Here is a 14,088-nt window from a genome sequence, read left to right on the forward strand (position 1 = left end):
AGTACATGAAAGTCACACACAACTGACTGATCAGTACAATATCAGCTGAAATGATTTTAACATTTATCCCTTTCTAATTAAGTATTTGTGTGTGCCCTTTATTTCAAAATCAGTAAATGTGACGAGGATTTGGCTCTTTTATTTCTGTATTTAATATGGTTATTAATTGGTACAACTTGTATTGCATAATGCAGTCCAACCTTTGCTATTGATGGAACAAAGTGGAAAAACAAACTGTTCTAATAGAAACACACATTGCCATAATATAGACTGTGTCATGGTATCACTGCACTTGATTGTTGCAGATAATATTCAGCTTTGGGGACATGTTAATAATCTTTCATAGGTAATATTCGAAAACATAAAATGCATCAATGATTTATCTGATGGTCAACTTGCGTGAAATTTCTCAGTGTGCTTTGTAAATGACGCTGGAGAATTCAGTGGTGATTTTGTTAGATGTAGCACTAAGTGTGCACTTACAACTTTGGATAGAAACTAGGAGCAGGAGTAGGCCATTCAGCCCTTTGAGCTTGCTCCGCCATTCATTTTGATCATGGCTGATCATAGAATTCAACATCCTGATCCCCTCTTCCTCCCATCTCCCTTGATCCCTTTAGCCCCAAGAGCTGTATCTAATTTCTTCTTGAAGTCAGACAGCATTTTGGCCTCAACTACATTCTGTGATAGTGAATTTAGATACTTGTTATATACTTGTTAAACCCAACCCAGATGGATTCTTGTAGCTTTATTAATTCCTGCTAATGATTTTTGGTAGAACATGCTCAGGTATCCATTTTAGTTTTCTAAAGTCACAATTTCTGTTGGTATATCTGAGGCAGGAACATCACCATGGTGAGAGATTTGCATTTGCCAGCCATCTGTTTCTTTCATATTGAAAATGTGGCGAGTGAGCTTGTGTGTCAGTTTGCCTGGTTGAATGAACTTTCTGGAGGACCTTCATGTGGATACCCAGTGCTCCTGCCCACAACAGGCAGATAGAAGAGTATTTAATATGGAAATTCAGATCCATGCCCATGGTAAAATTCAGCTTTTGAGGAGAAGTAGGCATGGCCAATGGCAATTTCACCTCAAGAGGCCTAACCGGCAGCCCTCACAGGGACAACTGGAGGTCTCTCCCAAAGGCTAATGCTTTGTATCTGTGGAGGAGTGGGAATACTCCTCCAGGCCCCGTTTTTAAAAAGCCTAGAAGGCTGATGGTACTTTCCCACATCTGTTTCCTTATTCAAATGGACTCAATTACTGGCCCACTGTGAATTATTTTCCCCCAAATGGACTTAACTGCTGGCCCACTTGAATCATTCTTCTCCTCAAAAGGGCAATGAGCTGTCACAGAGTTCCTGTTTGCTGCAAGCAACCTATTGGCAAAACTTTTTAACTTTAAGCTCAAGACCGAAAGTGGTTCAGGCTCACAACCACTGTGGTTGGGATGAGCACCAATATGCACCGTCAAAATCATGTTCTTGTGGCATCCAGAACTAAAGTCTTCCCCAGGAATGTGGAAAGAAAGGAAGATTAGAATAGGAGAGAGGAAATGCACTCCAGGCCCAGTGTCCAGGAAAGCATTACAGCAAAGAAAGTGTTGGAGGAAAACAAAGAAAATGGTGCTTTTGTAGGATAAGTGTGTTTTGAAATGTGACAAAAGTAAATGAGAAGAATTTAAAGGAGAATATTGCTGGTATTGTAACTACTAAGAACTTGCACAGTTAGAACATTGTTTTCATGTAGTATAGCATGCCAAAGCACTTTGCCTGATTGGGAAGCGGGAGGTGGGTAAGTTGATTGAAGGGACAGTCAAAAATGAAGCTTTTTGGGAAAGTTGTAGCTGGAGAGAAGGGTTTAGAAAGAATTTGAAGAGATGAGATGAATAAAGACTGGCCTCTAGTTTTTCAGGAAAGGGTTGACATGGTTACAGGATGAATCGCGAGCAGGCTCGAGTCGGCAGAGCAGAGAGTGCATATTGAGCTTTAATAACAAGATTGGAGGAAGTTAGAAGTGTGATGCTGTAACTGATATGACTGATCTAAAACAACAGGTCTTATCCAGGTTTAAGTTCACTTGTTACAGAGTGGTATTGAAAACAAAACTGTTTGTGATCTCTTTACTGTTAACTAGTGGATCGACAGGACCGTTGTACTGGGTTGTGGTACTTGGCTGAACACCTCGTCTGTTCCTTTTCTGAGTGCATCCTGCAGGAATCCATGTTAATATAGTTGCTTGTTAAATTTTCAGGTCAAATCAGAAAGGCAGTAAATTTTTTATAAAGGAAAGAAAAATACTGCAGATGCTGTAAATACAAGTGTTAGGGTGGAATGGGTTCATTTTCTTTGTTGTTTAATTTATGTTGAGTGATAAGCTGTGACCTCTAAGATGAAACACGCACGCACTAATTGCATTATGTTAAAGCTGCTAATCTACAGAGGAAGCTCGTGTGATAATCTCTCTTGAAGGTTTATCATCATTAAGGTGCTGTTATAGATTATTTTTGACCTTCAACTTTAGAAGAAGTTATTCAAGTTTATTTGTAGTTTAAATGTGAGAAGCTTGTACGTGTCAGTTGCATCGATCTGCACATCAGTTCTGTCAAGTTGTCCATACATTCACATTCTGATACAAAGTTCCAGTTTCTGCTGCTTTATGTGAGTTGGAAAGGTTACCTTCACCTTTTCCGTGGACTTTTATTTACCTTAAAATAGCCTCAGCAACAACAATGAATTCATCACATGGATCTCATAAAAGTCATGCATTTAACGGTGTATTGCATCCATCAAAGTAGTGGAGTTCCATTTATCTACCACACCATCCCTTCTTAAAACTTATGATGCATCTGGTTGTATGTATCGCAGAAGGACACAGAGCAGATTGCCCTCATCAATCAGAATCACGAACAACTGTGGTCATAAAAAATAATTGATTGTTTACTGACAGCAAGGGTGAGAGTTAATAGAGGTGACTACCATTTAGGAAGCAATTTATTTTTCAATTCAGCCATTGTGTGGCTTTGGATGAATTATGTTTACTTCTGCAGTTTAAAAGAATTGGAGTTAATAAAGACATACTTGATTATGAACTCATTGACTATTGTTAGTAGCAACATGCAAAAACAAAATTCACAAGATGAAAAGGTCATGTTGCCGAATGGGCAGCTCAGTGAGATGGTGATCAGGGTAAGAGTTGCGTATTCAGTACCCATACGGAAGAGAAGATTGCTCATGGCCCACATCCTTAAAGCAATGTGGGATCGACAACGCTGCTACACGTTGCCTTACGACCAATTGCTTGGAAGACTATGGTGGTGCCTGTTGAGGTGTAGCTTCCCTCAGTGTCATTACTGAGATTGAGAACTCAACCAGCTGCATACCATGTCAGACTGCTTTGGCGCAGTTTTATTTTCCAAGCTATTCTGAGAGTTAAAGCCTTCCTGACTTTTGGTAACTAGTTTCATGGTTCCAAATTTCTCCATTTCTCTGACCTACTTTTAAAAACGTCAAAAAATCATAGCATTCCTACAGTACAAGAGGAGGCCACTTGGCCCATCGTGCCTGCACTGACAATAATCCTACCCAGGCCCTATCCCTGTAACCCCACATATATACCCTGCTAATCCCCGAATACTAAGGGGCAATTTAGCATAGCCAGTCAACCTAATCCACACATCTTTGGACTGTGGGAAGAAACTGGAGCACCCAGAGAAATGCCACACAGGGACACTGAGATTGGGAATTCAAAACTCCACACAGTCACCCAAGGCTGGAATTGAACCTGGGTCCTTGGCACTGTAAGGCAGCAATGCTAACCACTGGGCCACTATGCCACCTGTGCAACTTAAATCTCTCTAACATGTAAAATGTATCCTGTCAAGTCTCTGGTTTATTTTGTTCCTCCATGGATTGCCCATTTTTACATCACCTACTAGATTCTCCATGATTATCTTGCTCCAGGAAGTCAAGCAACAAAACCCACTTTTCATTCTACTTGCTGAAGTGAACATGTTTACATCCATGAAGATTGTTCAATTGAAAAATCATCAACAGCAACAACTTGCGCTGCTAATGCAATGAAACATCCCAAGGGACTTCACAGGAGCATTATAAAATTAAGTATGAAACTGAGCCACAAAATATGAGCCAGAATTCTAGCATCATGGGCATTGGAACTGGCAAGAGGTGGAGAATAAGAAGGTCTGTTGATCTCAGTCGAGCAAGACCATAAAATCCCGTCCATGAGATCTGATGACCAAAAGCTTGGTCAAAGAGCAGGTTTTAAGAAGTGTCTTAAAGGAGGAAAATGAGCAAGAGAGGTTTAAGATCGGAATTCCAGAGCTTCAGGCCTAGACAACCGAAGGCATGTCCACCAATGGAGGAGTGAGTAACATTGAGGATGCACAAGAGACCAGAATTAGAGGAGTGCAGCTATCTCAGAGGATTGTGGGGTTGGAGAAGATTACAGATTTAGGAACAGGGTAAGACTATTGGAGGGATCTGAAAATCAGGGGGAGAATTTTAAAATTAAGACGTTGCTTGAGTGAGAATCTTCAATGGCCATCCAAAATTCCAATATCTGATGTAAGCAACTCTTTTAAAAAAACTAACATTCACAATTTCAGCCCCACCGTGAAATCCTTGTGCAATACAGGGTTTTTAAGGTTTGTGGAGCTCTTGAAAAGGGTAACAAATACTTAGAAGTTGTGCTGCTTTCTAATCTGCACAAGGTGAGCTTGTTGTAATTTTTGTTACTCAGGTTCCATATTTCATTAAATAGCAAACTTCTTTTCTGTCTGTATGTTTGCTTGTGTTTTAGAAATGCCTCAATTGTTATTTTGTTCTCTATGAATCAGGTGTCTGAGCTGAATTGATGTTGATAACGTGGAAAAAGTGAAGTCTCATGAACTAAGAACAGGTGAACTCTCACCTTGGCTTGTAAAATGTGTCAGTGTCTTTGACTTATGCCCTGTAGCATATTTTGTGGTATAAACTGATATTCGGTATTCAGTAGTTTTTCAGTTTAACATTGTGTTAGCATGATTTGAGACTTGTTTATTTTATGTATTTATGAGATAATTAAATGTTTTAGAAGTCGGAGAAAGAATATGGAATGTTGTAATGTCTTATGTATTGCATCCTTATGAAATAATAAACTAGGAAAATGGGATCGAGATTCATTTTGATCGTAATATAAATGGTTGATGGGTTGGATGAAGTCACCCAAACAAAATCATAAGAAAACCAGGATCCCAATAAACACATTTTCCAGACTGACAATATGCCAAATGTGAACTGTGAAGTTGCTTATTAGAATTGCTGATTAACCCTGGAAAAGGTCAGGCAGTGAAGCTTCTCCTGTATTTTTGTTTATGCATTCATGGGACATGGGCGTCGCTGACTGGCCAGCATTTATTGCCCATCCCTAGCTGCCTGAGCGCAGTTGCGAGTCAACCATATTGCTGTAGCTCTGCAGTCACATATAGAAAGACCAGATAAGGATGACAGATTTCCTTCCCTAAAGTGCAATAGTGAACCAGATAGGTTTTCCCAACAATCGACAATAGTTTCCTGTTTAGCAGTAGGTTCTTAATTCCAGATTTTTTTTGTTGAATTCATGTTCCACTATCTACTGTGGTGGGATTTGAACCCAGAACATTAGCTGAGTTTCTGGATTAATAGTTTAACGATAAAACAACTAGGCTATTGCCTCCCCATATGGATCATCCATCCAGTCACCTATGAATAGTTACACTGTGAAGCTTCATGTTGAATAACAAAAGCGCTCATTACAAATAACCTTTGAATATAATAGACTGTTGCACTAAAGTTGATCCTCACTCCATTGTCTGTCTACAAAAAAGTGCTCTTATTTATGTTCTTAATCATCATTGATAAATAAGACATCTGATTTCTAGAGTCATCCATTGTATCACTCAAAACATTAGCAATATGTATTAAAACTTCATGGGGGGGGGGGCGTGATTCTCTCAAATCTCCCCAGTTTGTGCAATGCAGAGGTCACAATCGTGAATATTATTAAACACTCAGGGGTAGGGCCTATTCACGCTGGAGTCTGACTGTTCTGGAACTCTGAGCATGCAGTCTGTCAGATCGCAGTTTGCCAGCCGGCTCAATCGCTGGCTAGCTTGGGACTCTTGCACGCCCACTCCCCCCACCACCACTCACAACCTGATCACGTCTCCTTCCCCCACCCCGGCAGCTTAATCACGACCCCCCAAGCATTCCCAGGAGACTCCCCCCCCCCCCCCCGGTCTCAGAGCGCCCTAATGTCCAGCCCCAGCCCCTCCAGCAGTGACCTCCCTCACCTCTCCAACCCCCCACTGATCCCCTTCCCCCTTCCAGCCCACCCCGATCGTTGGCCTCCCTCCAGCCCCTACCGATCCCAATGCAGAGTGGCAGCAGGACCTCCAACCCCACCAAACTCCAATTGCCCACGATAGGTCCTGTCCCCTTGACACTGCCTGATGCCCAGTGGGCAGTGCCAAAAATACCCCTTGGGCATGGGCACTTTGCCCCTTGGGCAATACTGGGGCACAGGCTGCCACTGATAGGATGCCCACACCCAGGGGTCACTCCCCTCCCTCACCTGCCCCCCCGGGTGGGGTCCTGATTGGCCTCCCCTCCCCTTCACACCAGCAGCGTCTCCCAGTACTTCCTCGCAGGTGTGGAGCTACGTTCAACCCCACCGGAGTGAAATACTTCTGGCAGGGTGGGAAATGCTATTTGACCTGAGGAATTCTGTGCTGAGCCCGAAAATCACATTTAAAATACATTTTAAAAAGATTTAAATCACTTACCTCACTGTCCACCAGTTTCCAGCACGGTCCTGACAACAAGCAATTCTCCCATCCTGACATGCCAAAAAAACATGCGTGTTGGGATGGGACAATCGCCCTCATGATTTCTAATGATCATATAAAATTTGATATGGTGATGTATGGTAAGCCAACAGATAACATTTGGAAATACTGCCACCCAGTGGTGTATTCTAATATGTGCAGAATATTACTTCAGTGAGTGTACTGTCTAGCCCATTTGATTGGGCCACCAGAACTGAAGTGAGTTGAGGCCTATCTAAAGAGTTTAACAGCCTGTAGAGCTACATCACCTGGCCTGTAGCCCTTGTTAATAATTCTCATGGTTGAGTTCTGGAAAGCATAACATTCATGCAGGGAGTTATATTAAAAATTCATTTATTTCCATTTTCTTGTGAAAGAATTTGATGTCTGGTATAAACAAGATATAAAACAGGCCCTGCAATTTTGGAAAAAGGAAGCATTGATGACTCAGGCCCACATAAGTTGATCTCAGTAGGTATTAACCATTCCCTTCTCAGTGCTCTGATTGCTGGATAAAATCCACATTATGACATTTACATTTCTTTTAAGATATATGATTTTCATTGGCTGCTCCTACACCAGGCCAGCCCACTCCTGTTCAGCAAACACTTCGGTGTTTGAAACAGAGTTCAAAAGTAGATTGGACGTTAGATATTTGTTAGTAGGATAGGAGCAAAAACTGCAAAATGTTAATAGTCCAAAATAAAAACAGGAATTACATAGTGGGGGGCCTTCAGCATCTGCGAGCAGAAATGGTCAATTCATATTTTGGGCAGAGCTTCATCAAAATTGTTCTACTGAAAGATCTCAAATCAAAATGTGACTCATGGGTTTTATCTTTTAGTTTCTGCCAGACCTGCTGAGCAATTCCACCATTTGTTGTCTTTATTTATGACTCTCCTCCTCCTCATGCATTTTTAACATGTTGGAAGGAAATGACAATTCAATTGTTGTTTGCATATATTCCATATTGCAAAGTTTCAAAGAAATTAAGTATACAAGGTCCTCCTTACACATCTACTCGTAAAAAGATGAGTATTACAAATTTTTATATATATATAAACAATGTTATCTTTGCCTATTAGTACAAAATGAAAAAATAAATTTTCAGTCTTTCTAGAGTCACCTGACTATTGCAAAAAAGGCGTTTGAGTGGGTGAGTTCCACGTGTTTCTTGATGACCTCTAGCAATGTGCCCACACATGAGCTCGAAAGGTAATCAGACACCAAGTCCAATGGTTCTTTATCATTACTAATGTCCCACAGTCGGAGCGTACCCTTTGTTCCTGTGTTTGTTTTAAACCTCCATAGCATCGTCATACACTGCACTAAAATGATACAGTATGAGCGATAATAAAAAGCAATGAGGCCTGGCTTCTCAGTCTTGTAGAATGTTCTGCGTGTCTGAATAGTATATGTAGTCTTCATTGTCCTGTATTTAAACACAAATTTTTAAAAAATCAGCAAATCTTTACAATGAGGAGTCTTATTTTTGTTAAGTGCAATATGGTTAAACAACACCTGTATGTCTAATATATTAACAACGATCGAATTAATCAGTTTCAATGTTGCTGAAAAAAGGCATGTCAAAGCTTTTCATCTTGCACTTATCAGGACACTTGGCTACAATACCAATATCTGGAGGAACAGCAAATTAGAAAAAAAACAGATGCCACCAGACTGGCTGGGCATTTCCAGCATTTTTTGTCTTTAGTTCAGATTTCTGTTATTTGTCATGTCTTGTTCTTGACAAGAATGGTGGCTGAAGACCAAATAAATCTTTCAAGTGATGAACCCTCAAATGTGTGAGAGCTCCCCTGGCATCTCAAAAAGAACTCTCCATTCACCTGAAAAAGGGGGAAACCTTGAAAGCTAGCGAGTTTACTATCAAATAAATCGGTTGGACTTAAACCTGGTGTTGTCAGACTTTTTACTGTGTTTACCCTAGTCCAACGCCGGCATATCCACATCATCTCAAAAAGAAATCAGCAGCAATCTATCAAAATTCTGCAATATTGTAAACATGCTGGTGGTAATGCTTCAAACCACTTCCCTTCCCCTAGACCTTATTTCTCGATCACTCATCATACCTTCCACATCAGGTAGCAGGAATGCCATGATGCTTTTCTTAAGCCATTAGATCAAAATGAGAGTCTCAGGGACTTAATATAAAATACCTTGTTGATTATTCAAATTATAATAAAGAAAACAATTTTCTCTTTTTAACCTCCATCGAAGATACTATGCAGCAAGTACTGAAAACCGTACTGATTACATTATGTACATTTAATTGCTGCTTACCTCAAATGGCTCAGTGGCGTTATCTGTAACTGTGCCATAAGCGCCATATACTGGATTTGGCACAGAAACCAAAGCGGGATTGTCCTCTGGCCTGAGGCCCATAGCATCTTCGTCATTGGCCTGGTTGGATACAAATTAAAATGTGTTTTTTTTGTCTTAATTCACTTGCCGTACAGTGATTTCCAGTTGCCCCTATGCTTTCTTTTGGTCAGTTGGGTATGTGACTTATATAAATCCATTGTTGTGTTTCTGTTTCCAAATTGAGATGCTTGGAAGTTTATAGCTTTCCCAATAAGAGTGCACAATGTTCTCTCAGTAGGGACATCAGGCCTAGCCAAATTTAAAAAGCTTTCCCGCAAATTGACATAGCCTGAACCTGGGATTTCAAAATCTAAAATTCTGTAGCTTACTTACACAAAACCCGAGTACTTCACTTCCTCCATTTTAGACTATGAATCAACTTTTTAGACAATTAGTCCCATAGTACCCAGTAAGGTGGAATTTGATGGAACATAAAAGAAACTCTAGAATGCTGCAAGCAATATTATTGGTAGGATTCTCCATCCTCCCAGCCACATGTTTCTTGGCAACAGGAGGTGGCTGATGGCGGGATGTTCTGGTCCCGCTGCTGTCAATGGAATTTCCCATTGAGTTTAGCCTGCACTGCCAGGGCAGCAGAATCGGAAAATCCCGCTGGTGTGAATGGTCGGAAAATTCCGGCCTGTAGATTTCATTTGAAATGATGAGGCCACCATTGAGAAATGGTACTAGTTCCAAAATTACTGAACATGAGTTGAAATTTTAGGCCCTGATAGGACTGAGCACTAATTGGCCAATTTTGGCAAAAATCACTGCCAGTTGAATATTTCCCACATCATGCCACATTCCAACCACAAATGACCCTTCTGTCAGGGTCCCAGAGCCAATTTTTCTTATTTGTTCATGGGATGTGCGTATCACTGGCTAGACTAGCATCTAGTGCCTATTCCTGAGGCCATTTAAGAGTCAGCTATATTGCTGTGTGTCTGGAATCACATGTAGGGATAGCAAATTTTCTTCTCTAAAGGGCATTAGTGAACCAGATGGGGTATTTTCTCCCCCAGAAAATCAACAATGGTTGCGTAGTCATCATTAGACTTTTAATTTAAGATTTTTCTTATTGTATTCAAATTTCTTCACCTGCCATGGTGGGATTCGAACCTGGGTCCCCAGAGCATTATCCTGGATTTCTAGAGTACTTGTCCAATGACAATACCACAATGCCATGATTCCCCAACGAAGGAAATCGTGCCCCAAGTCTCTGGACATTCTTGCATGATATTCTGGACTAGTGCTACTGTGATTCCAGACATCAGCATGGGCTCAGGCTGTAAAGAATAAGTGCCAGAAAGTGATCAGTTTATAATTTAATTGAACTTACTTTGAAGTATTGAAATTGGAACACCTCATTCCTGCGTCGGAGACAAAAACTCAGCCCAACAATGGCAGCAATCAAACATCCCAATCCTAGAAACAACGCTGCACCAAGGACACCAGGGAATGACTTTGCAGAAGCTTTAACCTGAAACACAAGGCTTTTGCTAATTACATTCCACATTTACAAAAGCTATAACAAAATCAGTAATACATTTCTTATGGGATAAGAGTTCTTCCAACATCATGCAAAGATTTAAAAATCTAATTATGTCAAGAGTTATAATTTCAGAAATTTACAGATACACAGATACTAATGGAAACTTTCCTAAATGGATAAAATTAATAATTATGGAACAAGAATAAAACCCAAATATAAAATCAGAATACAATTAATTACTTTCTCAACAAGGAGTTCCAGTTTGAATTTATAGCTTTTTATGGTTTGCTCTCTCTCTCTCTCTTTTAGAACATGTACGCTTGGCCATGTGAGGGAACAGGTGGGTGGCTGATTTACTGGAGTTCTATGAGGATGTGTCTAGGGCGGTCGATAGAGGAGAGCCGGTGGATGTGGTCTTTCTGGATTTTCAGAAGGCGTTTGACAAAGTACCTCACAAGAGGTTATTGCAGAAGGTCAGGGGACTTGGAGTTGGGGGTAAGGTGTTAGCGTGGATAGAGGATTGGTTGTCAAATAGGAGGCAGAGAGTGGGGGTCAATGGGTGCTATTCGGATTGGCGGATGGTGACTAGTGGAGTGCCCCAGGGGTCGGTGCTGGGGCCTCAGCTTTTTACCATTTATATAGATGATCTGGAGGAGGGAACCGAGTGTAGGGTGTCGAAATTTGCGGATGACACCAAGATTGGTGGAACGGCAAATTGTGCGGAGGGTGTGGAGAGTCTGCAGAAGGATCTAGATAGGCTGGGCGAATGGGCCAGGAAATGGCAAATGTAATTTAATGTTGGCAAGTGTGAGGTGGTCCACTTTGGTAGGAAGAATGGTAGGAAGGACTATTACTTACGGGGCGAAAAACTGCAGCAGGCGACGGTGCAGAGGGACCTCGGGGTCCTTGTGCATGAGTCGCAAAAACCCAGCTTGCAGGTGCAGCAGGTGGTCAGGAAGGCAAATGGGATGCTGGCCTTCATAGCGAAGGGGATTGAATATAAAAGTAGGGAGGTCTTGCTGCAGCTGTATAGGGCATTGGTGAGGCCGCAACTGGAGTACTGTGTGCAGTTTTGGGCGCCGCACCTGCGCAAAGATATTTTGGCCTTGGAGGGAGTGCAGAGGAGGTTTACTAGGCTGATACCGGAGTTGAGGGGGTTGAGCTATGAGGAGAGGCTGAATAAACTAGGCTTGTACTCGTTGGAGTTTAGAAGAATGAGGGGAGATCTCATTGAGACGTATAAGATGATGAATGGGATGGATAGGATAGAGGTGGAGAAACTCTTCCCGCTCAAAAAAGACACTAGGACTAGGGGGCACAGCCTCAAGATAAAGGGGGGGCGTTTTAGAACGGAGTTGAGGAGGAACTTCTTCACTGAAAGGGTGGTGAATCTCTGGCATTCTCTACCCATTGAAGTGGTGGAGGCTGCCTCGCTAAATATTTTCAAGAAGCGGGTTGATGGGTTTTTGATAAGAGAGGGGATTAAGGGTTATGGGGAGAGGGCCGGAAAGTGGAACTGAGCCACGACAGATCAGCCATGATCTTATTGAATGGCGGGGCAGGCTCGAAGGGCTGGATGGCCTACTCCTGCTCCTATTTCTTATGTTCTTATGTTCTTATGAAAATATCTAACTGATCTTCACTGTTGCTGGTCCATGACTAGTCAATAGTTTGTGTAGAAGTGAAATCTGAATGGAAACTCCTAACCTATCACTCCTTCCCTGCTATCAATTGCCACCTTGTCTTTTGTTGGCGTGGCAGATAATTCTCCCAACTGAGTCAGCCCATCATCAGGAAGAGGCCCAAGTGCAAGCTGCAGCTGAGGCTGGGGTTGAAAGCAGGAACTTTCAATCAGTGGCCCAGTTCACTAGCAGTATCATTGGCCGCTAAAGAGTGTTTCTGTTGCACGTGAAATGGATGTACGTTTTTCTACCCATTAATCTTGTTAAACTGTCGGATGGGTTGCAGCGTAGAGCTTAAGTGCAGAATGTCAGCAATGTGAAATGGGACATGTTATCAAAATGCCGCCCAAATATCATTATCAAGTGCTCCCAGATAATGTGTAGCATTGGTTGTTGAAGGATGAAGTTCTCAATAATGAAGGATTTCCATTGACATCAGTAGCTACTGAAACGTTGCTTTTCAATCTTGATAATGGATCCTGAACTATGACTATTCTTGTGTTGTGGTCTCACATTGACTAGGATGAGAATTGAGAATGTACTCCCTGCATTGTGATATAAATTAAGGGAACCTTTCTACTGTCATCGGTCTGCCTGGTTTTAATTTTGAATTATAGAGGTGGATGATGTATCCAGAGCAATCACCCTTTGAAAGTTTCAAATATTGAAGGAAGCCAATGATGTCAACAATTTTCTGTGATGTACTTACCGGATGGGGAGTTGTTAAGGGTCCCTCTATGACATGGATAATTCCATTACTGGCAACAATATCCCACTTCAGAATATGCCTACCATTCACAAGCTTTGAGCTCTGTCATTATGAAAGTAGAGTTAGTTCAACAATAAATTTGATTTCAATTCAAGCTACAGCCAATAAATTGGAGTCTATTACCACTGTCTCGGGGGGGGGGGGGGGGGGGGGGGGGGGCGGTGGAGGGAAGTAAGACACTTAAAATTACAAAAGTAAAATACTGCAGATGCTGAAAATCTGAAATGAAAATGAAAATGCTGGAAATATTCCAGAAATCTAGCAGCATCTGAGGAGAAAGAAATAGAGTTAATGCCGGTTGGATTTGCCAGTGCCACCAAAGTCAATAGACTTTTAGCTGGGTTGCCATACTTGCTGTGATGGGGTTGGACTTTCCCAGCAAACAGTTCTGTAACTTTGTTTCTTTCTTCATAGATACTACCTGAGTTGCTGAGTACTTCCAAAATATTTTGCTTTGAAATCAGAGTTTGAAATTAGAGTCATAGAGGTTTAAAGCACGGAAGTAGGCATTTCAGCCAAATTTGGCCATGCTGCCCTTTTTTAAAATACTGTGCTAGTCCCGGTTGCCCATAGCACCATACAATGAGATAGGAGCAACTCCAAGCATGTATGTACTGTACAGGGTTGTGTATTCAAGGCTGCTGAGCGGGAGAAGATCTAGGGAGGGTGTTGTATAAATTATTGAACATCTATTATCACTGCAATGCAATAATTGCAAAAGAAATTGAGCTGTTAGGATATATCACCTGAATTATTTAAGTATAATACTAGAAACACTATCCTTTCTCTATTTAAGGTCCTGGTTAGACTACATCTATAATAGTACATCCAGGTGGGCTCCTGTCACCTGATGGGTTTGTAAGCCCAGATAGTATTCATAGAGGGGCCACTGGAGTGA

General features: G+C 41.5%; 1 protein-coding gene across 2 annotated transcripts in view; it reads right to left on the reverse strand.

Annotated features, from left to right (window-relative positions):
• Positions 1-7,202: 7,202 nt before the first annotated feature.
• Positions 7,203-14,088, reverse strand: part of stab1 (stabilin 1) — a 217,287-nt gene continuing 210,401 nt past the window's right edge. For both annotated transcript variants that reach the window (XM_080181778.1, XM_080181779.1), the window contains 4 exons: positions 13,131-13,232; positions 10,587-10,727; positions 9,167-9,286; positions 7,203-8,297 (listed from right to left, as the gene is read on the reverse strand). In XM_080181778.1, coding sequence (XP_080037904.1) covers positions 8,244-8,297; positions 9,167-9,286; positions 10,587-10,727; positions 13,131-13,232 — 417 coding nt within the window. In that variant the 3' untranslated portion in view covers positions 7,203-8,243. The remainder of the gene's footprint in view (positions 8,298-9,166; positions 9,287-10,586; positions 10,728-13,130; positions 13,233-14,088) is intronic.

The sequence above is a fragment of the Carcharhinus amblyrhynchos genome, chromosome 3 (assembly GCF_965287045.1).
Source record: "Carcharhinus amblyrhynchos chromosome 3, sCarAmb.v2.hapA, whole genome shotgun sequence".
Taxonomy (NCBI): domain Eukaryota; kingdom Metazoa; phylum Chordata; class Chondrichthyes; order Carcharhiniformes; family Carcharhinidae; genus Carcharhinus; species Carcharhinus amblyrhynchos.